Source organism: Elephantulus edwardii, unplaced genomic scaffold, assembly GCF_000299155.1.
Source record: "Elephantulus edwardii isolate Elephantulus edwardi_28Jun2011 unplaced genomic scaffold, EleEdw1.0 scaffold00270, whole genome shotgun sequence".
Lineage (NCBI taxonomy): Eukaryota > Metazoa > Chordata > Mammalia > Macroscelidea > Macroscelididae > Elephantulus > Elephantulus edwardii.
In genome coordinates this window covers 794498-820116 of record NW_006400020.1, presented here as the reverse complement: position 1 = coordinate 820116, position 25619 = coordinate 794498, and the positions used below count along the sequence as shown (strand labels likewise).

Genomic DNA, 25619 nt, shown 5'->3' with positions numbered 1-25619 from the left:
GTGTGTGTGTGTGTGTGTGTGTATATGTGTAGGGGGTGTATACACGCTTCCTCTACTTCCTCATTTTCCAACTCCACTTTCAATCTTTTGAATTTAGTAAGTAGCTTTTACTAACCCATTCTTTCTGACTCTTGATAGGTTGATTATTTGTAGAAAACTTTCACTAACTCACTGATGTTTTTTTATTTTTCTTTTCATTGTGTTTTAACATTTTACTGTATTTCAACAGAAAGTTAACACAGCAAATTAGTATTCCATTAATTTATCCACAAATTGTTCCATGTTTTGGTTGCAATCCCTGTGACGTGTCAGCACCTTAGCCATTTCCAACCTAGTTCCTTGTTTCCATTTTGTGGTATCTCCATCTCATCTTTGTTTTGGGGCAAATATTGCCCATATGGTCATATATAATTGACTGTTCTAAAAAGCACATTTCTCATTGGTTTTATTGTGTGTTTTATGGGCTATTCTAATATTTGGTTGCAAGAGGGCCTCTGGGACTGGCTTCAGTTCCTCCAAGTTAAGAGACTGATTTGGGATAATACTCTCAGGGGTCCCTCTAGTCACTGTAAGACCAATAGATAGCCCAATCAGTCTTAATCTTTGCTGGGCACAGACATAATGTACTGGTTGATCTGGGACTAAATTAGTCACCATCCCTGCCTTTATTGGAGTCTTATAACCTAGCAGATTAAGAATTTCAAAGCTCTCAACTCTCTTCTTAGAAAAATGAACATTCACAAATTTTTGCATAAAATGTCTGGGTGTTAATATGCATTGCCAACCCCTCAAGCTGTAGACTCTTCCTATTTCCTCTATTCAGTCTTTTACTGTATAATTTCTTCATTATTCAGCCAGATAAAAGGAGATAAATACTTCCTCCCTCTTGATTTTACAGCTTCTGAGTCATATCTTTCATCTTCTATTTTCAACTCATTTATACTTCTCTTTGGAGCCTCAGACAACATTCTTTCCTTATCGCTAGGTATCTTCTGAAAAAGCAAAATCCCTCTATGACAGTATGGGTTCCCCCCCCCTTCCTTTTTTATCTTTTCTTTGCTTTCTCCCCCTTCTCACAGCAAGTGCCTGTTCATCATGCCACTGAATGTTATCTTAAAGGAAATTGTTTTGCTTGCCCCCTGGGGAGGTCTTCTCAGTTCTTCACTTTGATGTCTGTTATTCTTCATGAGATAAAAGAGTGTAGAGCAATCTTTGTGGATGAACGGCATAACATTAATTCATAAATACCAAGTCGTACCCAAACTAAATGGTTTTCCTTGATATTTTTGTGTACAGCTCCCATAGCAATGGGTGACTCATGGGGAAAGAATCCAAAATCTTGCCACATGTGAGATGCATTCTTATATGTGTAAGCCATGTGCCCTACCAATCAACACCCAGCCCATGTTGGCACTCATTGATCATTTACTATTAATAATCAGTGTCATCATAGCAATCTCAGTTAAGAGATAAAATTAGGCTATGAGTTCAAACGTATGTGGAACTCTGAATATTACCTTTCTTTCACAACTGCGCTAAAGGGGGGGGGAAAGACATGACTCTGCAAGGAGATCAGGATTGTGTTTCTGCTCTTTCTTGAAGGCATGGGTTTCTTTGAGTGGAAAAAAATCGTGTATTCAGCAGCCAGCATATTATTACACTTCACATGGGGTCACTGGGAGTTGAAAAGGACATGACAGCACCCACTAACAACAGTATTTTATTCATTAATATATATTTCTTAGTATGGAAGGATTGTGGAAAATACTTGTTTTTTTTTTAAACTTTTTCTATAGTTTACAGCATGTTGTCACTGCTTAATTTGGAAAATATATTGCACTTTCTAGAACATACTGTACAACTCAGATAGCTTATTTGGTTTTCTGTTGACACAACAATAATTCCTAAATTTAAGAGATGAAAAACAAATCTAGGCTTTGGTCACCTCTCCTAGAATTCCTGGAATTTATATTTTACCACTGTGTTGTTTCGAGTCTCCTATAATATCATATTGAGTCTCCAATATGAATGGATATGACAATGATTCCAGTTTAATTTTCTAGTAAGATAAATTTTTGTCCTCATTAGTATTGTTCTTTCAAATTCTCCTTGGAAACTCTCTGATTCATATAAAGTAGCACATGAAATGATAGCTATGGGGCAGTGGTAGCTTTCCTTTTTTATTCTTTTTTTAAACTGGGATTTCCTAGAATAGGAAGCATTAACCTCCAACCTTAGAGATGTTCCCTAGACATAGGAGCATAAAAGACTCATTTAGAATCTGCTTTTCTAAGGCAAATAGGGCACAGTTCTGACTTTATTTTTAAAAGAATAAAATTTTAGCTTTAATATGTTATGTTTGAATACACGTGCTGAAAAGCAAGCCTGGCTTATCTCTTTGTTGTGTGTCCTTTTTCTGTCCCTTAATTGCACAATTGATCTTATCCTAAGGGTGAATATGCTGAGATCATGGCCATTGGCCAGTGGGAGTTACCCACTGCTATTTCATCAAAGTTGTTATGTTTGGTTTGCATTAGAAAGTGCTTAGTGATACTCTGGAAATTAAAAAAAAAATTAAAATTTACTTCAAAATGCCAAAAATTAAAGTATGATATTTTCAAATAGGTTTTAGAAAGGTGGCCATCTTAATAAGCCTTCCAAATTGGGCTGTGAAAGATCAGATGCACGGCTCCCTGAATATTTCTGGTAATTTCCAAACTCAGCAAACAGCTTGATGTGTCTAAAACATCATTCTTAAAATGGAAAAGTTCTAGATTCTAAAAGATATCATCTTAGAATACAGATTTTTTTTTTCATAGTCCTAATTATCAAGGAGTTTATCATTTAAACTTCAATTTCTCTGGTTAGTTACTTTCTGTTGTAAAATATTCTATGTATCTAAAGGTTGTGCAGAATATTATTAAAACCAAAATATTATAACAAATTTGTCGAGAAATCAAATCAAGAATCATCAACTATATGAAAGAGTACTGCATTTCTAGAAGACATTATCTTATGTCAGAATTATAAGGTCAATGCAGTGTTAAATTCTTTCAAGGTATTTTTACAATTTTTATGCTTTCTAAGCCTACTGCTTAGGAAAGCTTAGAAGCATACCTTTGATAACAAACAAGACATTCATAATAAACAAAAAGACCATTTTTCTTCACAAAAACTCACTGCCGTTGCGTCAGTTCTGACTCAGAGCAGCCCTGTAGGACGGAGTAGAATTTCCCCATGGATTTCCAAATCTCTAATCATTATGGAAGTGGACTGTCACGTCTTTCTCCCAAGGAGTAGCTAGTAGGTTCAAACCACTGACCTCCTGGTTATTGGGGAATTTTACCATTGCAGCACCAGAGCTTCTTTCTGTCTTCTGTCTTCAAAAATGGAAGAAAATAGGAGGAGGGAAAGACAAGACTTCCCAAGCAAGACTGAGAAACTGACATTCATAATGAGACTATATCGAGTACAGGCTATTACAAGACCCATCAACAAGTATTCCTGAAATGAATGATCCTGTTATTTCAACTTCAGTGTATTTCAGGGAAGAGGTAAAATTAGTTACTGGTTTTAATATAAGCTCAATCTGTTTAGATTTACTTCTAGTTCAATCCAGTCTTAAAAGGCTACTGAAACCTTGAAGTTCATATTCATTTTGGAAATTTTTGCCTATTTCCTCTATTGCCAAGCATGAAAGTTAATGTCCTATGTACTTTTTCTATAAATATCATGTCATGTCTTGTGCAAACTTCAAAATGTAATACACCCAATAATAGTGAGCTATTGTTTACCCATATACGTGTACATTTCCTATACAGAGAGGGAGAAGAGATGGAATAAAAAGCCACTATTTGAATCCAGTTGAATTGAGATGGACATGAACCTGCAACCTTTAAATTAGTAGTAAGCCATGTTATCTATACTCTGGGACTCCTAACAAAATTTTCTAGGTGATCTAGCCCAGCATTTTGATCATACTAGGAACTCTACATCTCTAGCATCTCTGATTCATACTTTAACTTGAACACCGTGTAAAAATGAAATGGTACATTGCCATATTGTTTAAGAATTGATTATCCTCTTATCCCTGCTGACCACACTTGAGGCCTCTGAACTAAATATCTATTGGTGTCCTGCATGTATCGCACAGAGTAAGTGCACCAAAATAATCTTGTTAAAGAGGTTAATAAATCCATACAATTTGATGGAGAAAAACAGATAAAAATAATTCTGATTTATGCTTCCTTACTTTGCAGTTGCTGATGATTTGTGTTGTTATTTTGTGCCGCTGAAGTCACCCAAGACTCATAACCATCCTATGTACAATAGCTCTGAAGTCTGCCCTCTCCTGAGCCAGTCTCACTGACTCTGGCACACCTACCCTTTTACACCAGTTACTGTGTCAATTGATCTCATCTAAGTCTTCCTCTCCTGCACTGTCCCTTCATCCTTCGAGCATGATCTTCTTCTCCAAGGACTGGTCCCTCCTGGCCACATGCCCAAAGTATGAGAGATGGAGCTTCAAAATCCTTGCCTCCAAGAAGACATTTGGTTTTACCCTCTCCAATACAGACCTATTTGTTTTCTTGGTGGCCCATAGTATGTTCAAGACTCTTCTCTATCACCACAACTCAAAGGTATCAATTTTTCTTTTGTCATTGATGGTCATTGTCCAGCTCTCTGATGCATAGCAAGTAATCACGAAAACCATAATTTGGATCAGGTGCCTCTTAGTCTCTAAACTGACATCATTGCTCCTCAGTACTCTTGAGAGGTCCCTGACAGCAGATTTTCCCAGTGCAATTCATCTTTTGATTTCCTGACTGCTTGGTGCCAAGAGTGTTGATTGTGTAGCTGAGCAAGCTGTAACTGTTAACCTAAATCTCTTCTCCATCTATCATGCTGCTGTCAATTGGCTCAGTGGTGAGACTCGTCTTCTTGATGTTGGGCTTCAATCCATATTGAAGACTACAGTCCTGGACTTTTTGCAGCAAGCGTTTCAGGTCCTCGTCAGTTTCAGCAAATAGTTTTGCAGGTTGTTGATGAGTCTTCCTCCAATCCTGATACCACATTCCTCTTCATAAAATCCAGACTGCCAAATGATCTGTTCCACATATATATTGGAAAAAAAGTATGGATACAGGATGCATCCATTTTCTTCTTTCCTGATTTTGAACCATTCAGTGTTACCTTGCTCTGTTCTGAGGCCTCCTTCCAGGTTCAAGAATAGATTTTGCATGAGCACAATGTTCTGGGATTCCCATTCTCCTCAAGGTTAGCCACGTTGTATATGCCTTTGCATAGTTAATAAAACACAGATAGACATTTTTCTGATACTCTTTGCTTTTGGCCAACATCTGTCTGACATTGGTGATAATGTCTCTAGTACCATCGCCTCTTCTAATGATGACTTAGATGTAGCAGTTATAGAAAGTACAGATTTAAAGTGTGTGTGTGTGTGAGAGAGAGAGAGAGAGAATGAGAATCCAGGATTTGTGTCACATTCACACACTCAAACACTGTAGGAGAAAATGAGCACAGAAAGGATAGGACCAGAGGCTGCTGTTGAGAGGGGCAACTCTGAACCTATAGATTTCCTCCCCGCCCCATCAATAATTTTATCTCCAGGAAGTTATCCTCCAAAATACATATTTTGCCTTTCTTTCTCTTTTGCTAAAGTCCTTCAGTGACGAATGGCTAAAGCCCAAGCTTTAGCCCAGCCTTTCACAATCCAGTGTCTGCCCATCTGAGAATGTCCCATGTAGAGCCTACAGCTCCCCCTTTTCCTAAGGATCAGCCGCCCTCCACCACGCTGCCTCTATATGGCCAACTTCTCCAGGCTGACAAACCTGCTTTCCCCCCTGCTTTTCCAGCTCCTTTAACCCACACCTCTCCGCCCTTCAAAGATTCGTCTTTCTTATCCAAAGTAAAAATTGCTGATTCATGGTTGAGACGTGTTTTGTGAGATGCTGTCAAGTTGATTTTCAACTCATAGTGACCCATGTGACAGACTAGAGCTACCCCACGGGGTTTCTTGTGCTGTAATCTTTACAGGAGTGAATTGCCAGATCTTTTCACTTGCAAAGCCGCAGATTGAGTTCAAATTGCCAAACTTTCTGTTTACAAGCCAAATGCTTAACCATTGCCCTGCCAGGGCTTATTGAGAAAAGCCTTAGTGGTTTTTCTCTTGAATATCTTTTAATAATGCACTTAAACCCATTCCACCCCTGTAGCACATTTTACCTCAAATTGCAGCTGTTTCTATGCCTTGTCTCCCAACTCTTCTCTCTGGTGACTGTTAAATGGGATGGTGCTTGACTCATCTTTATGAAATAAATTTGTGATCAGATTCACTTATGTGCTTTACTGCCCCAGGGGTTTTGTGTATCTTCTCTCAGATCTTTAAAACAGCCTTGTACAATTGGTATCATTTTATAGATGAGAAGATGCAAAGTCAGAGAAGTAGAGCAACTTAGTTAGAACACCATGCCCATAAATATCAGCATCATGTCAGTACCATGCCTCAAACTCAGGACTCCCAACTATGTGCAAAATTCATGTCATTTTCATTGCATTCTGGCTTAAATGACTTGATATATAGAGATATAGATAAGTATTTTAAAAGGGAGCTATGACCCAGTGGTAAAGAGTCACACTGCCAACCTGAAGACATGTGGAGCCTCAGCTGCTCCATGGGAGAAGGATGAGCAGTCTCCTCCTGTGTGATATCTGAAAACCCACTGGAGGGTCAGCAGTGGGTCGATTCCAACTCGACGGCACATAACAACATATGTATGTGTGTGTGTATATATTCTGAAAATGTGATTGATTATTCTTAACGCATGAAATTATGTTTCTTAAGCCTTCTGTATTTTTATTCTATCTTATGTTGTTAATCTTTATTGAGAAAACATTTATTTGGTGTATTCATATTCCAAGCCCAAGGTGGTGTAGCAATGTCTGTACATTGCTGTACAGAGGTAATTTGTGGTTGTTCTAACACATCCACTTAGAGATCAGTGACTGATTGCTTCTGTAACTTTAGGAATACTAAGCACTAGAGTTGGTTTTTCAGTCCTGCCCCACTTAGGATTCAGCTCAAGGGACAGATCATTTCTGTGACATTAATGCATAATCTTTTTCTCCCTTAGACAAACGGTATTTTTAAAGTCACTTAAAGCCATAGGTATATTTAGCATTTCCATCTGACTTTACTAGCTCATCATGAACTGATGAGTAGTATTTCATTTTATCCCAAGCACAAAGAAGGTGCTGATCGTCATGCATCGTTTCATGGAAATGTCATAGTGAAAGCCTTGTATATTCCCTTGGTGATATCAAAGTGGGTTGCATAGCTATTAAAAGTAGCTGGAAGTCTCGGGGAGTAGTATATTTTCAGCAAGAGGACATTTCTCATAAGTTAATGAAACCATTTATGATTTCCAGATGTTTTTTGTTTAGGATTTTTAAATTTATCTGATAATAATATATTTGCTCAAATAAATTTCCTGTTACCCTTAGAAAATCTTTTGTACAGATCTGTGGCACTTTGGTAAACACTCTTGTTCATCATTTTATGAAAGGAAATATTGACAGTGGTTGGGTTAATGGGATGTCAAAAGACAAGGGTTTTTTTGTTTTGTTTTGTTTTTTTTAAAAAAGCAAATTTAATAGATTTCCCTTCAGTACTTTAAAAACAAACCTGCATAAAATAGCTTTGAACAAGGGTTATCCTGCCCCCTCGATCTTCCAGCCTGATGCAGGTACAGCCAACAAATAAAGCGAAGGGTAGCTGAGTAGTTAAGGTTCAGGGTAGACGAATCGTAGGAAAACAAATGACAGTGGCATATTTGTAAAATATAAATTATGCATCATTGACTTGCCAGCTCTTGGCTTTCTACTTTAAAGAAAAAAAATGTTCCCTCTGTAATTTGGGCTCATTTCCAGAGTCCGTACTTCTTGCTGCTAGCTGAGATGAGAAGCCAAGCCCCTCTGCTGTTTGAATTTGCGCAACAATGCTTTAATACCCAGAGCTCCTCCATAAATAGTGTGTTCTCCCACACTCGACAAGAAAACAACGACAGGAAAGAAACCTGGCTTGTGCAGCGAGACCGCTGAACTGCTCTCAGCCTGCAGAGCTGGCGAGAGGGCAGTGTGCGTGCACTCACACATTGCACGCAGCGCACACAGCGCCTGTGCTCCCGGCCTTGCAGGACTGTTTACCTAAAGGGCAAAGAAGTCTGCGTGCAAAGGACATCATGTTGTTACTGCAGCCTTAGCAACAGCAGTATCCCTTTTGTTGTTGTTGTTGCTATTTACAGCCTGGAGAGCAGTACTGCTTTAAGGAAACACAAACTCCTTTCCCTCATTCCTTACCCCAATCAGCAATAATCAAGACTGTCAGCTGGCCAAGGTGATCAGGAAGAGCAGCCCGCCCCGAGGAAGTCATCGTTTCTTTCTCAGAGAAGAAAAGTTAAAAGAGAGCAGATGGATGGTCGCTCCTCACATGCAAGTGGCCAGCTAGTATCCGGGGCACAGCGAGCCATGGTTTTCATTTTTGTGCTGTGTGCATTAGCAGCTGTGGCTTGGGCTGTTTTGTCCAGGAGTGAAATTGCTGCAGACGTCTTTGGGTTTTGGTGAGTAGTGGAGATCTGAGGACATTGTGCTATTATTGCAGAGCTCCACAATGAAGATCCAGGAGCATCCTAGCATACCTGATGCCAAACTGCAGAGGAATCAAGATGCTGATGAGCAGCAGGAGAGCTTTGTCTCTGAAGTGCCCCAGTTGGACCTGACTGCATTGTGCGATGAGAAGAGCTGGGAAGGTAGGATCACCCAATACTTAGGTGATAGAATTTTGCAAAAGGATAAGTAATTGTAACAGACATGCATGGGAGAGAGTGTACCTGTGAGCGCTGTGCGTGTAGAAGTAAATGCATTTCTGAATGACAAAAAAATCTCTTACTTGACAGAGGAACGTATCATGTAAAAATGTTGCCAAGAGTACTTGCAATCTAAGGAAGAAAATAGACAATCCTGTTTTATGAAAGTATCACCTCGAAGTCTTTATAATTTTTTTTTCCTTTTAAACTCACTTGGAATGCTTATGAGTATAGGTGTGGGTGTGGGTGTTCCCCCTAGTAATAGCAACCCTGGTGGAGGGGTAGCTAAATACTCACCTGCCAAAAGGTGGGCAGTTCAAATCCCCCATCCTCTCCATGGAAAAAAGATGTGGCAGCTTGCTTCTATAAAGGTTTTGTAATCTGGGAAACCCTGCAGAACAGGAAGGCTCTTACAGGGTCCCGAGAAGTTGGAATTGAATTGATGGCAGTGGGTTTGGGCTTTTTCTTTTGTTTTTAGTCCCAAGCAGAGTAATAAGGAATTGATAGGAGTTTGGGATTTTGCCTTTCAGTATAACTGAAACCTTTCCACTCCTGCATGATGAACATCTACCTACTTTATCAATCTCCTCATTTTTTTAATAAATCTGTTTTGGTTTTTCTGTTGCTCTTCTGTTCATTTCTATGGGTAGATTTTTTTTTTTAATCCTATTTAGCAAGCAGTAGGAAATCCAGTTTGCTTATCAAAGAGGACATAGATTAAAAGTGCCTCTTTTTCTTTGAATACAGTGCTTTAGGTTTGGGGTTTTTACTCCCTAAAGATTGTTGGTGAAAACATTATAAATGCACTTCTGAGGAAAAAGAAGATACCCTTTTCTGACAGATCTCTTCTATGTCAGGAAGGGTATCAAAGCAGTTATCAAGCTGTTTGTGCTTTCACATCGCATGTGTGAGCATCCAAACATGTATCAATGTGTATCCACAATTAGTGTCAGGCCACCTCTACAGACTGCCAGGCAGTGTGCATGTCACACGGTATGTATGGTTTGAAGGTGACAAAGAGGAGGAAATTGTGGTCCTGATTTCAGTAAAGCAGCATGACACAATGACTTAGCAGAGAATCACAACTATGAAAACTCAATCCTTACCAGCCTCCGGATTTTTCCTCTTTATCCTTCCTTTAAAAAAAAAAAAAAACTCACAAAAAATCCACTCAAGTTTACTGGTTATGCAAATAGGTTTAGAGGTAGAACCACAAGGTGATCTAACAAGACCACAAGGTGAAAGAAAGTAGCCCCTTTGTGCGCCTCACACCCAGGGCTTTAGTGAGAGAACAGTCTGTTTGCCCATCCCAGCTCTCCTCCTCCTTTCCAATTGAAGATGTGTGTTAAAGCTCTTTCCATATAATTAGGCAATCTGCTTGAAATCTGTCGATTTTTCCTTTCTCACAATCTGTGCGTGGAGAAGAGGGAAAAATAGGTCGAGATTGTGTTTGTTTTTCTTTTAAATGATGCATTCCTGGATTTTCTTCTGTGTTGTTGGTTTGGCTTTTTAAATTTTTGAATAATCACATGTGTTGTCATTTATCTTATTCACATATTAAAACAACTTTCTCAAAAAAAACAAGGTCCCAGGGTTGTTACTGTTACCAAAAAAAAAGGAAAAAAGTCAGTAACCAAAATAAGTGTATTTAAGTTTCAAGAGTATGACATTGTAGTTATTTGCAGTATCGTTAACATAAAACTTGGGGAGGGGGGATGTTTTTCAGTCAGAATTAAAAATACCCCATGTTATCTTGATGATTTATTCAGTAAAGTTTCTGATAGATTTTTCTTCCTTCGGCTCCTGAAATGGGTTCAATTTAATTATTTTTATGTTAGTTTATAATGAGTTTATATTCTCTCCATAAACACTTAAAGAGGCTGAAAAATGTAAAGCTGAAAATTCTCCATGAGGTGAGTGAAAGCTAACTTACAGTCTCATTAAAAAAACCCAACTTCATTAGTTAACATGAAGATCTTTCAAGATAAATATAATAATACCAAGAAACTAACATTTTATTTTGTACTGGGAAAATAGATGAAATAAAATATTCTTGTTTAGGGAAAATAAATGGCATTTCAATAGCTTTAGGAAGGCAAACTATGATTTGCATTATCCATATTTATAAAGTAGTTTGTATTGATTTTTTTCAGTCAGCTACTGTATTTGTCACGTAACAGTCATTGAACTTACATATATCTAACAATGGATGCATTTCAAGGTCTGTTTTTATCATTCGCTTACTCCTCCCAGAGGCCAATTTTGTTATTATTTTTACTTTCTAAGTTGTATGCTTGTTGTCATCCATAAGTATTGTAGGAATAAAGGAATTTTCACATAATATGGAGATTTTTTAAAAAAATCATCATGTTCAATCACTTAATTGACAACTTTTTTTAATAGTGTTAGCATGTAACAACAAAATGGCGACTTCCAGTAAGAAATAAACTTAGTATTAATTTATATGGTGATTATGAAACCAATGCAACAAGGTGCATCCATGGAAGTAATTCTTACTTAAAAATACATGATTGAGTATCCATCCGTCATCACTAGTTTGTAAGCTACTATGTTATCTAAGACCCTTTTGATTAGATACTTACTCCTTATCCCCACACTATCAATGATGCAAAATCATCATTCATTACCAGCTACCCACCAGCCACTGTAGTCTGTACTGTCTATCACTGTGTATCAAAGGTACTTAACAACAACAATATAGAATTTAGGCTTTTTTTACTTCTAGGCTTCAGTTAGGGAAGCAGAAAGGAAAATGAAGTAAATTAATAAACAGATTCTATAGCTTACTCATAGTAGAACATTCTTAAAAGAATTTAGGATTAGCACTTAATCAAGCTTTTTGGTAGATATGAGCCATGTTTACTCATTTGTTAGCTGTCTATAGTTATGCATGATCCTATTATTCCTAGGGAAGCCAATCTTTCCAAGAGTAAATAAACGCATTTCTTTCAGCATTATATAAATAATTGGAATGCTCTTAAACAACCAGTTCATAATAATTTGGGGGTACCTTATATAAAGTTTTGGGGTTTAAGCATTCTGCAGCTCTCTTATATTTGGCCGGGTGATACTAAGTTTAAAAGAGTATAAAAGATTTCATGTACTTTACTTATCCTTTATGTCCTCATCAAAAATAACTTTGGAATGGAAATTTCTCTCAAATAATCATAGAGAACGAAGAGATTTTAAAGACCTCACAGTTGCATCCTCCCATCACGTAGGAAAGAAAACCGAGGGTAAAATAGGCAACATGATGATCAAAGTAGCAGAGCCCTTGACTATAACTGCAATACTATTTTTTAAGTGAGATTCATTGTGTGGCAGTGGAACGCAATGGTTAAGAGGTGGACTCTCTGAGTTTCAATTCTGGCTCTCTACTTTGTGGGAAATCTAGTTACCCCAAGGCCTCAATTTTCCTGTCTTTAAATGGGGCAGATAACAGTAGATAGAGAATAGATATAATAGTAAGTTTGTTGCCTGGCTTAAATGAGTACAGTGTCTGGTACATAGCATGTAGCTAATGTGAGTTGTAGTCATTGTCTTCCTTAAATATTTCCAGTTATAGTTTCAGGAAGAATCCGCCTAAATTTGTTTCCTTTGAAACCATGGCATTATTCTAACTAATGAGGATGGATGGCTCAGGACACATCCACATGGAATCAGAATCAGCAAGTACTAGGTCGGCCGTGGATTTGTTGCTATTCATGTTAGTTGTTGTCAGTTTTTATACATGGTCACCCATGTGTACAGAGTAGATCAGCTGCAAAATTTTCAAGGCTGTGACCTTTCAGAAATAGACAAACAGGCCTATCTCCCAAGCCTCTCTCATGGATTTACTCCCATGGAGTAATCTTCTCCCATGCCATGACTCTGAAAACTTGCTTCAGAGTCAGTTTTGGGTCAGTTCCAGTTTGATGGAAATGAGAGAGAGAAAGAGACAGAGAGAGAATATGAATCAATTCACAAGCAGCGGTGGTGGCACAGTGGTAATAACATGGCCACTAACCAAAAGGTTAACAGTTTAAACCCACTGGCCACCTTGTGCAATCTGCTCTGTAAAGATTACAGCCTTGGAACTTCATGGGCAGCTCTTCTTTGTACTATAAGATCGCTATGAGTTTTAACTCAGTTCTCAGGGTGGCAGACTGGTTAAATGCTCCTTTGCTAATCAGTAGATTAAGATTCAAACCCTCTCCGAAAGTCCAGAGGAGAAAGTCCACTGGCAATCTCATAAAGATCACAGAAAACTCTATAGGAAAGTTCAGTGCTGTGACATCAGTCGATATGACTGATGAACAATAACATTCAATTCACACTATCCTCCTTCCTTTCTTAGGTGATGTATTAGACTTTGATTTAAAGAAAGAGTGCATCAGAAAACGCCTCAGCTGGGTAGCTGCCATTGACTTCTTATCAAGTCATTAGATAAGGTCCTCAGTCCTAACCGGCTCTGCATTTATTAAAGATTTAAATGAAGCTGTGGAGAGCCTTTGATTGAATTTGCATGTGGAGGCAGATCATATGAAATTTAAGGATAAGATTGTTGATTGATAAAGTTATTTCTGAATCTGTTAGTTTGCAAGACTGCTTGAACGATTTCTTAGTACAACCATTATTCTGAGGTTAGGTTTTAGAACGTTAAGAAGAATGTTATTATACACAGGTTCCCCTATTTTACCCTCTCCACTTAAAAAATTCTCCCTTGTGGGTCTTGCATGTTTCTGTATCCGGATGTGCATGTATCTCTAAGCACTCCTGAGTGGCCTCCTTGAAAAATGGTTATGGCATCATGCCAAGTAGTAATAGCTCTAAATAATATATAGTTGGAAAAGAAATGAGGAAAACATCAGCTCCCTCAATTTTGTGCAGATTTCTTAGAAATAAATCATCTGAGTAGCCAGTTTTTTTCAATGTAGTAAGTGGACACAGTTACCTTAGTACAGAATAGCCCAGACCCAGTGATCACATCAGCATGGCTGAGTTACACTCCTTCCCTCTACCTTGAATTGCCTTTATGTTCACATGTTCATAGTGTGTGAATGGGAGCACCACCAAGACATGTTCTTTATGTTGTTGGCATGCAGTTTTTGTTTTGCTTTATTTCATTTTGTTCACTGTAGGAATGTGTAGGAGATATTTACTGTTGTGTTTTATGCCTCCCAGTGAATTCCTTGACCATTCCATGCACTGTCTCCCTCTGTGGGTCTATGTACAGTTTTTATCTGCTGTTTCTGATATGCTCTGATGTCATATGACCCCAGTGGATTAATTTGTAATAGGAAGACATGTGACAAGACACTTGACTAAAATCAAGGTTGCTGTACCCACAGAATTCTAGTGTAGATATGAGAACACATTTAGTTTGCATGCGGGAGAAAGATGGGCAGTGTCCTCCTAAGAAGCCTCCAAAAACATGCTGAAGGGCCAGCTAGGAGTTAATTCTAAACACACACAAATGAGTGAGTTGAGGTGCTTGAAAAGCAAAATCCATTTTGAAACGTCAAATCTTTTCTCTTTGAATTATTTTCTTGCAATCTTCTTGTCTATTGTATGGCTCTAAAATTAATGGTTTAAAAATAAAAAGAAAAATTTCTGAAACTAGGTACTGGGGTTAGGGTGGGAGTTGTCAGTATAGGCTGAATAGGATAAAAGAAAGGAATGAAGGAGAAAATAAGAACGTGCCATGTTGCACTAAAGAGAAATTTTTCATTTTTACTCTACATGCAGATCCCTTTTAAAAAAATTTTTTTAAGCTGAAATTCATGATGACTTTTCATTTTTAAAATGGGCTTAAAAGAGAAATTGTCACTCATTCTCTCAACTTCATTCAGCTGTCTACTTCATCGATACCCCTTGATGACACTAGGAACACAACACATTCAGTGTTCTAACTACTAAGGTTCTTGATCAAGAAAAAAAATACGCAAAAATAAATATATTTTTACAAGAAAGGAAAACCTGTGGATAGCTCTATGAGCCACAAAGCATCACCTGATTAGCATTTTATAATTAATTCAAGATTACAGTTTGAACTTGCTTACTGGACACAGGCACATACAAATTCTCTTTGCAAAATTATTTTGTACACAGAGGCCACATGGTTGAAAACTTGCATCAGAGATTAATTAGTTGAAACATTTTTAATAGAGATGCTGCTAGATTCAGACGAGTTAAAGAGTTTCGAGACTAACACCTTTTCGAATGAGGTTTGGATGAGTAGAAATAGCAAACCAGCCAGCACACGTATGCCAATATCAACATCAGACTTTGTTTTCCTGATGCCCTCTGTCCCCAATAACCTTCTTGCCCTTCCCTAAAGTTGTTTTTTTGCTCATGTGCCATTCTGTTCAAGCTGTCTTAACCCCTTCCCTGCCCTCACTTATATTCATTTCAGTTTCTTTGTAGAAATGCTATCATTGAAAATATCATTAAATAAAACTCCAAATTTGGTCAGTTGGTGAATTTTCTTTTCTCCTTTTAAAAAAGTAGAAAAAAAAAATTAGAGATTATTTTCAACTCACATATCTTCACCTCTCAAAGCATATTTTTCTCCTCTGCCTGTGGTTCAGAGCTGTTCATATCTGAACTCTGTTCAGGAGGAGCAGACCAGTAACATTAATACCAAGAATTGAAAAACTCCTGTTTATCTCTGACTTTCAACAGGTAGATTTGCCAACAGCCACTCTGTAACTTTCTTAAGTCTCAGTTGACAAGAACTTGTTTTTAAGCCTGCTTTCAGTGTTCTAAATATTTATATCATCTTTGTCCCATATAACTTGGGGTTTGTTTTTTTTCAAAATTTAAAAACCTTTAGACCTTTTCCACGTGAGTTTAACAATGTTGAAGTATACATGCTTATGTCTCTGTATTTCTGTGATGCTGTGTGTATTGTCAAAAAATTCATGCAGTCACTTGGATTGTTATTGAAGCCTTATAGCACAGTGAAGTGAACTGAAGCACTGACTTGGAAATTGGGAGACTTAGTGTCCAGTCCCAGCTGTTGCCATTAATTAGCTAGTTATTCTTAGATACTGAACCTTTTGGGTCCTTACTTTCCTTTACCAGTGTCTGTTGGATCAGAACAAATTGGTTATCAAATCTGGCTGCATATGAAAATCATTTGGACAATTTTTTAAATTGTGTGTTTGTGTGTATGTCAATTATATGTTTGTGTCCTCACCTAAACATGCTGTTAAATTGGGCAGAGTAAGGACCTGTGCACTTGTAGTTATTGAACTCTTTCCCTCAATGCGTCTAGGAGCTTAATGACAGGGTGAGTAAAGTGTTGGCTCGTTCGCTGAAAGGCTGGCGGTTTGAGCCCCAGCAGCTTTGGAAGAGAACGATGTGGCAGTCTGCTCCTGTAAAGGTTTACCGCCTCAGAAGCCCTCTAAGATTGTTTTATTCTGTCCTCTAGGGCTCCTCTGAGTTGGAATCAAGTTAATGGAAATGGTGGGTCAGTAAGCATGAGACTAATATGCAGCCAGGCTTGACAATCCCTAAATTAGAAAATGTTACATTTCACCCTACTCTAATAGTTCACCATTGTAATATGGGTAATATTCATTAAATGGTGAGTATGTACTTCTTTAGGATAATTTTGTAAATTTAATGAAATAATTTGATAGCTGAAGAAGCAATTTTCTTATGTCTTCTAAAAGTTGCAGAATTGAAAGTCATAATCAAACTCTAGGTCAGCATAAATTGTGGCATTCCACAAGTGAATTTAAAACAGGACATTTATTTGATGAAGTGTATTACAAGTGATGATGTAATTTTATGCCATCTGAGAACTATCATTAAATTCTATTGCACAGAATTTTTTATAAGGAAAAGAATGTATTGACACAATCTGTCTACCAACATGGTACATCAAGATTTTGTGCTTCCCAGAGGAACACGGTTCGAATCCACCAGATGCTCTGCCGGAGAAGGAGGTGCAATATCCTCCTGTACCAGTCAGATCTGATTTGACAGTACACACACACAAAATAATAAAATTTAAAAAAAAAAAAAAAGATTTTGTGCTAATTATGTTTAATTCTTTAAAGTTTCTCTAAAACAATCTGTTCGACTTGTCCTGTGGGAGGTGATTTTTTTTAGCTTTTACTACTTTATAGGCATATCTTACCCTGACTACAGGCTTGAGCAACTTGTTGTTTTGAGTATAAAGCATGCATCTTAGACATGCTAATCCCAAGGCCTAAGCAGAAACATGCAAAACAGCTTAGACTTAAACGGAAGTTGCAGACGCCTGATGAAATAGGCATGCACAAGATCAGTTTGATTTTTGAACTTGATAGCTCAGTCATTTCAGTGTGGGATGCATAGGAGTGGCTCCATCCCTGCCTACTTGCTTTTCTTTAAATAATGGCCTCACATGCAAAAGTCTTTGCTGAACACACCTGCTGGGGGTGTTGGAAGCCTATATTCCTGTCTCCTCCTCCAAGGCAGCCCTGCTGGTAAGGTCTCCATTGAGAACAAATGAGAACAGAGATGGAAAGATAGAGGATGAGTGTCTGGTGTTTGGATGATTGTCTGGTGTTTTGATGATAGTGTTCCTAGCCAGCACCTTAAATCTGAAATGAGAAACCGTTCAACAGACTTGTTTCCGAGAGCATTCAGAAAACTGGGGAAATAATTGTGTTTCATTTTTGCAATCAGACCTGTCACTAACTTCCTCTCTTTGTCCAGAGCCCATCCCTACTTTCTCCACGTGGCAGCGGGAGAGCATCGACCCGGACGAAGTGCGCCTCTCACCGCAGGCCGGGCGCCTCATCAGCCAGCTTCTGGAGGAGGACAGTGACCCCATGCTCTCACCTCGCTTCTATGCCTATGGGCAGAGCCGGCAGTACCTGGACGACACAGAAGTGCCTCCTTCTCCCCCAAATGCCCATTCTTTTATGAGGTGTGTCTCTTTGTGTTGCTGATCACCACATGACAGGATGGAGGTGCCTGTTTGGGAGGAACATTCTTGGTCCCAGGTCCCTTATTATGTTGTTGGTTTTCAGTATCACATGTTGAATGAACATTAGCATCTCTTTCCAAGGTGTTCTTAAATACAGGACTTTTGGCACACTATTTTAGAATGACCTGTCAAGTCTTTGCTAATTGTCATTGTGTGTTACACAAGGCTGGTATCATCCTTGCTGAGCTCCAGCTCCCAGGGACCATATATATATAACAGAACCATACCCTGCCTGATCATGTGTCATTCTCAAAATCCCTGCTGTGCTTCAGTCTACTCTTATAGTCACTGGGCCAAAATCTCTCTCGCTGAGGGTCTTCCTCTCTTTCATTGACCATCTTTTCCAAGGGTAATGTGTTTCTCCAAAGACCAGTGCCACCTAACAAAATGCCCCAAGTGACAAATTTCACCATTCTTGCCTCTCAGGAGCACTTCCTCCAAGATAGACTTGTTTGTTCATGATCTGTTCAATATGTCTTCACCAGCACCACAGTTCAAAGGCATCACTTCTTCCTTGGTCTTTTAATGGTGAGCTGTATAGAGTTCAGAGTCACCAAAGTAATTTTAAATTTTAAAAGTAATATTCCAAAAATTAATAGTCAACTTTTCTTTATTCAAGAGGAGGAAGGCTAATTTAGACTCTCCTCCTCCCTATTGCATGGCATCCCTCATCCCCAAAGCCCATTTTGAGGGGGAACATGGGGGCACTCTCTGCTGTTGGGGAAGCTGATGAAGTCATACCCCCCTCCCAGGCAACGGAGCTGCTCCCTGGGGTCCTACGATGATGAGCACGAAGACCTAACACCTGCCCAGCTCACGCGGAGAATTCAGAGCCTTAAAAAGAAGATTAGAAAGTTTGAAGACAGATTTGAAGAAGAGAGGAAGTACAGAGTAAGTGATTGCTCACAGGGCCCTCCTCATTCCCTTTCCCCTGACACAGAGGCGTGTCAGCAATGCAGAGAAACTATGAAAGGTCATGGGGTAATGAAGATCACTGGGGAATTTCAAAACAAAAAGGCAATAAAAACTGGGTAGTAAACTTTGATAAATCCCAAACATGTACCAACATATTCCTTCTCTGAGTTAATCTTCCTGAATACAGTGAAAGCTCAACTCTGCGTTTTACACATTTATCAGTGTAGAGGAACGGGGGAGGTCATTGAATAAAGCTTTTTGTTTGGTTAAAACTTAATTCAAATTTATCTTGTTCTAAAATTCCCTTAGCTCTGATCTCTGTCTACCTCCAGCTCTCTATTCTTAGTATTCCTCAAACATAGTGGCATATGGGCATTTTTCATGGTGGATAGGGTAAAACACACCTCTGCTTTCGACTCTGTTAGTCTTACATGTTCAACCCTACAAATAATGGAAAGGCTCTACACATAACCCAATACGAGTCTATGGCCATAAAACTCATCACTTTGCCTTGAAGGAATTACTTGAAAGTGTAAAAATGTACTAACTATAAAATGTTTGCTGTTGCCATCTAATTGATTCTTACTCCATCCAAACCCATATATAGAACTGTTCCAAAGAGTTTTCAAAGTTCTGACTTTTCCAAGGCAAATCACCAAGCTTGTCTTTGAGGTAACGCTAGGTAGATTCGAACCACCAATCTTCTGGCTAGGAGTAAAGTGCTTTTTGTACCATCCTAGGGCTTAATTACACCTGTGAAATTTGCTCTGATTGATTATGGTTCATTTCTGTTTAAATGAGACTCAACTCTTCCTGTTTAAAATGAAAATGATCATTAAGCACTTCTCTTTTTTTGCTCTCGTTCCAAAATATTTACTCTAGACTTCCTTTCTCAGCCTTCCCACAGTGACAAAGCAGCCAACCCAGAGGTCCTGAGATGGACAAATGACCTTGCCAAATTCCGGAAACAGCTGAAAGGTAAGTGATGTTCTGGACTTGTGGTGCCGTTTCTATACAGTAAGCCAAGTGCAGAGTCCATCATCTCCCCCCTCACCCCCTGGCCAATGCTGAGATATTCCAGAAAAGACAGGTCCTTGAGAATCTAACCCAGTATTCTGAGCTGGCTTGAGGCCTGCCCTGGGTCTTAGACACGTGGTAAACTCAGATCAACTAAGATGTAAAGTCGTAAATGACTTGCATCAAGATGATGGTTTCAGTTACTTAATACTATTAATCAAAGGCTCCATCTGTTTGCTATTAAATGAGAAGACCTAGAAATACAGAGAACATTTGGGGGGGAAATGTTTGATTTGTGTCTTTCAAAGGACTTGCTGTATTTTAGGAGATAGAGCCACAATAAGAGCAAAACAGAATACAAAGTGAAAATAACTTCTAATTGATGTTTTTCAGTCATAGAAGGAAAATTGTCCAAAAGCTGGTAGTTTGATCCATAAATTCCTTTAAAAACTAAGGAAATAACCACAGGAGGGCACTTGCCACTCTCTGAGAATGACAAACAGGTTAGTGTGGCTAAAGTGGCTGGAACTTTCTCAGGAGTTTGTGTTAGGAAAACACATGAGAGAAATAAGGTTTCACACACAGGTTTTACAGAATAATTAGAATATTTCCACTAACCGTGTAATTAAGTACTCTTTGAAAAAGACAAGACTGATTGGGACTAAGCCATTATTGACAACACAGTAAAACAGACATTCGGTTCTCTTATATTTCTTGAATTCTTTTTAACTAGAGTCAAAACTAAAGATATCTGAAGAGGACCTCACCCCCAGGATGCGACAGCGAAGCAACACGCTCCCCAAGAGTTTTGGTTCCCAGCTAGAGAAAGAGGATGAGAAGAAGCAAGACCTGGTAGATAAAGCAATCAAGCCTAGTGTTGAAGCCACACTGGAATCCATCCAGAGAAAGCTCCAGGAGAAGCGAACAGAAAGCAGCCGCCCGGAAGACATTAAGGTATGATGACTCCACAAATCCCCAAGCTAAGAAAACACAGTAGACACTTGACCATGCCATGTTAATCCCTAATGGAAGAGCAATGCACTGATGCCTGTTAAACCTCACACCTTAACTCTGGGACTCTTAGATGTCCAGAGAAGCAAAGCAAATGACTTAACAGCTTTTAGCTGGGAGTACTATAGGTTTTGATCTGAAAATCAACTTTGCAAATTGAAAGCAGGTATACACTGTAGGGCGTATTTATTGCAGAATGCATTTGTTAAGTTTATTCGATATTTTGGTGAACCTCTGAGGTAGAAAGATTCTAGACAAACTTTTGAAACAGAGTAATTTGACACTGTAGTCATTTCCTGGCTGCTGACCCAAGTGCCATGTGCATTGGAGCTTTGTTTACTTCAGTGTTCAGCTTGCCTTTAGAGCTGTGGGGGACATAAAAGTAGCTGAGGATTCTGTTATCTCAGTATAGAATTGACCCAGTGATTGCAGCAATGGGTTTGAGTGTGGCAGAGGATAACACGAGATAGGGCGGGGCTTAGATTTGTTTGTTCAAAGGTTTCCTATGAGTTGTAATTGAAGCCACAGCACTTAACATCCATAATTTGAACAATAGACAGTAATTGGTAATTCCTCAGCAGATTCTGGGTATAGATTGAGAAAGAGCTTGTCCTTTCTTGAGGAAATGACTTGAAATCATGAAGTTGGAATAGTAACAAGTGTTCCCTCTCTTTCATTTCTGTGTCTTTGTGTTTACACAGGATATGACCAAAGAGCAGATTGCTAATGAGAAAGTAGCTCTCCAGAAAGCACTGCTGTATTACGAAAGCATTCATGGACGGCCGGTATGTGCATGGACTGGGTTTTCTTCTTGGAATAAATTTTCTGGTTTTAGAAATGGATCTTCTTTCTATGTTCAGCACCACACAAGTGGGGTTCCTTTATGTTTCCTTTTAGAATAAAAGAGATTATTATTAAGGGTACTATACTTTTTTCCAAGTGTTTTATAGTGTCTTAGGTAGAAGTTTACACAGTAAATTAGATTCTCATTCCACAATTCACACACACATTGTTCCACAACATTGGTTCCAGTCCCTGCAATGTGTTCGATTTCTCCCATGTCTAACCCCCATTTCCGTCCTCCCAGTTTCTCTGCCTCTCAGTACTTTCTCATCTTTGTTTTTGATCAAATGCTGACCATTTGTACTTACATACTTGATTATTTAAAGGAGCTCATTCTTTATGGATATTATTATTATTTATTGTGTAGGCCAATCTCTTATCTGGGAGAGGCTGTGATTCCAGTGGAAAAGGCTATCTTAGGGCCATCCTCTCAGGAGTTTGTCTCATACAAGAGGTTGGATATTTTAATGAAGTTGAGTTTTGTTCTACATTTTTCTTCTGTTCCAACTGGCATCTTCTGTTGTACTTCTGTCAACAATAGTTGGTAGTGGTAGCTGGGCATAATCTAGTCATTCTGCTCTCAGGCAAAAAGAAGCTCTGTAGTTCACGTAGCTCGTTATTACTCAATTGTATCAGAAGATCAAAGACTATAGCCTTCAATATGGATTATACCTCAACATCAAGAAAACAAAACTTCTCACCACTGGACCTATAAATAATATCATGATAAATGGAGAAAGGATTGAAACTATTAACAAATCGATCTTACTTGGACTCACAATCAACTTACCTGGTACCAGCAGTCAGAAAACCAGAATATGTATTGCATGGGTAAAGTCTGCAGTGAGGGACCTCTCCAAATTACTGAAGAGCAATGATGTCAGTTTGAAGACTAAGGTGTGTCTGATTTGGGCCATAGTCTTTTTGGTCATTTCCTATTGCTTCTGAGAGCTGGACAATGAATAAAAATGACAAAAGAAGCGAGGTCTTTGAGTTTTGGTGTTGGAGAAGGGTACTGGATATCTCATGATTGCCAAAAGAACAAACAGATTTATTTTGGAGAAAATGCAACCAGAGTGCTTCTTGGAGACAAAGATGACAAAACTGAGCCTTACATACTTTGAGCATGTTGATAGAAGATTTTCCTTGAAGAGGGACATTATACTTGAAAAACTGAAGTCTTGATAAAAGAGAGGAAGACCCTCAATCGGATATATTGACACAGTGACTGCTGAAATGAGCTCAAGTACGTCAGAGACGATGAGGGCAGCACAGGACAGGGCAGGGTTCAGATCTGTTGTTCATACGTCCCTATGAGACATATTCAACACGACAGCACCTAACAACAATAGAGGCTAATAATCAAGGATGGCATAGAGTGTATAATTTTCAGGATCCTAACAAATGATCAGTAGTTCAAATCTCCCAGTCATTCTGCAAGAGGAAGATGAGCAATCTCCCACCAAGAAGACTTACAGCCCTAGAAACCTAATGGAGGGTCATTATGAGTTGGATCAAGTTGACGGCAGTGGGATTTGGAATGGCTAATGATGACAAGCATCTCAAGTGTTAGCCACACGACTATCTTTGGTGAAGTGTCTATTCAAGTTCTTCACTCATTTTTTTTTAAATTGGATTGCTTGTCTTTTTGTTGTTGAAAAATTAACATTTTGTATATATTTTAGAAATTAAATCTGTGACCGAAAGGATTTTTTCTCCCCCCCAGGCTTTAGGTTCTCATTTTACTCTTGGCAAAGTCTTTTACTGAGCTTCAAGTATTGTTTTTCAAGAATATTATTTATGTCAAAAATCAGGACCCCTACCTTTATCCCTTTTATATACCAGGAATGTCATAGTTTTTGCTTTTAACACTTAGGTCTTCATCCATTTTGAGTTCGATAGTGTGTGTAGTGTTAGATTTGGATCCTACTTAAATGAACATCCAGATTTGCCTCCACTATTTTTAGAGACCATCTCTTCCCTATTGAATGGACTTTAATTTTTTTTGAGGATAGAGTACTATGTTTTATTCACTCTAATACTAAGCTTTTTGTTGTCTTAATCTTTGAGTTATCTATTAACTAGAAACTGACTGAATTTAATTGTGTTCCAAAGAAAATTAGTTTGAAATTAAAATTTTATCACTAGTGCCCTGCTTTATTGGGAGAAAAGATAGAGTGAGTGTGGGCTTGTGCACATAGTACTGGAACTTCTCTGACCCCCTCACCTCCAATCTTCCCTACAACTGCTCTGAGCTACAGTAAATTTATTAATTTACTTGTTAATAAAACGAATGAGCCACAATTTAGTCGCCCCGCATTACTTGTTTATAAAGAATCTCTATTGCCATTGAGAGCCAAGCGTGTAAGGAATCCAAATATGGTGTTACTTGTTCATAACAGCAGGAAGCATTTGAGAGAATTTGTCCTTCTTAAGGTGTTTATTGAAGGCTTATTGTAAGCTGTAGGGGAGATAGTACACAGGCTTCTGCTCTTCCTTGAATAACTTGGAATCCGATATCCTTCTCGCCGGTCACTCCTGGTAAACTCCTATTCAGAAATGTTGTCAAGAATCCAAGAAAACAAGGTCTTTAGAGCAAGTTTAAGGAAGCCAAGAGACTAGGTTTATAACTAGCTTCTTCTGTTGCAAAAACGTAGGTCTCTTCTCCTGCCTTGGCAAAGCCTGTGGAGTGGATATAATGTTTTCTTCAAAAGTACACCTTAAATAAAGCTTCTTGAATAATGCACTGGATTCTGAGTTCTTTGAGAACAAGGATCCTGAATTTTATTCCTGTTTGTGAGCCTGACCGTTGGCATTTTGCACGGAAGCTCACCGATAGCACGTGCCCAGTAAACTACCTGAAAATGTGTTCTCCATGGCATTGTGTCAGTTTTCCATTTTAAAAGAAAATAATAAGTTGAAGTGGATAATAACTGATTTTGCTGGCCTGTCGCTGCAGTGGAAAAATACAGACACTCTGGGATAATTTTTATGTTTCAGCCAAGTTTAGTTTGGGGTTTTGTGAAGGCATTGAACCAAACGGTAAATGCACTGGAGCTCAAATATATTGTGAAATTGTGTCTTTCTCTGCAAGAGTACAGGCAGTCCCTAGGCTAAGAAGGGAAATTCATTCTTGTGTCTCTAAGAATTTGTAAATTGAAACAGGTGAACACAGTTCTTATTTAGACTTAAATTAGTGTGAGAAAAAGCCTGAAGCCTTTTCATGGATTTAAAGTCTGCATGGGCTGCAAATGAAGGTGATTGTGATGAAGAAAATCTGTTGTGCGAACTGGACTTTTGTAACCAGGGGACAACCTCCTATAGTCAGAATCTGTAGAGGTAGAGCTGGATTACTTTTAATGGAGTAAAACCTCTCCTGCTCTAGTCAGAGCCTCAAAGTGGCAGTCTCGTGGTCACAAGGCAGATCTTGGTGAAAGTGGTTAAAGCTGTACACTTCCCTTCTTCTAAGTTTTCTTTTTTTTCTATTGTGTGGCTTCAAGTCAAGAGCCCTCATGGCACAGTGGTTAAACAGTAGAGTACTAATGCAAAGCTCAGCAGTTCAAACCTGTCTGCCACTTCATGGAAGAAAGATGTGACACCCTGTTTCCCGAAAGATTGTAATCTTGGGAACTCGCTGGGGCGGTTCTTTTCTGTCCTACAGGTCACTGTGAGTCAGCCTCAGTTCCTTGGCACTGGGTTTTTGTTTGGATCCTGCTTATGACACAGATCCTTTGCAGGACTTCCTTGCTCGAGGCCTCCAATTAACTACATTTGAGACGAGCTTACAGTTGCCTTTAAGGTGGAGATAGCTTGGCTGCCAGCACAGAGGTTTGTGAGCGACAGTATATGTTGCTCTGTGCTGGGTACAGATTCTCTCTTGCCACCTAGACTATGGCTATAGTCAGACACCGTGAACCTCTCAGTTGGCAGGCCTGGATTCACAGCTCAACCCTCATGAGACA

General features: G+C 38.7%; 1 protein-coding gene across 1 annotated transcript in view; it reads left to right on the top strand.

Annotated features, from left to right (window-relative positions):
• The window catches only part of LOC102860062 (protein FAM13A-like), a 111597-nt gene that overhangs the window by 61779 nt on the left and 24199 nt on the right, over positions 1-25619 (top strand). The window contains exons 7-12 of the mRNA XM_006900008.1: positions 8681-8828; positions 17598-17811; positions 18624-18762; positions 19683-19764; positions 20537-20757; positions 21516-21599. Of these exons, the coding sequence (XP_006900070.1) occupies positions 8681-8828; positions 17598-17811; positions 18624-18762; positions 19683-19764; positions 20537-20757; positions 21516-21599 (888 nt within the window). The remainder of the gene's footprint in view (positions 1-8680; positions 8829-17597; positions 17812-18623; positions 18763-19682; positions 19765-20536; positions 20758-21515; positions 21600-25619) is intronic.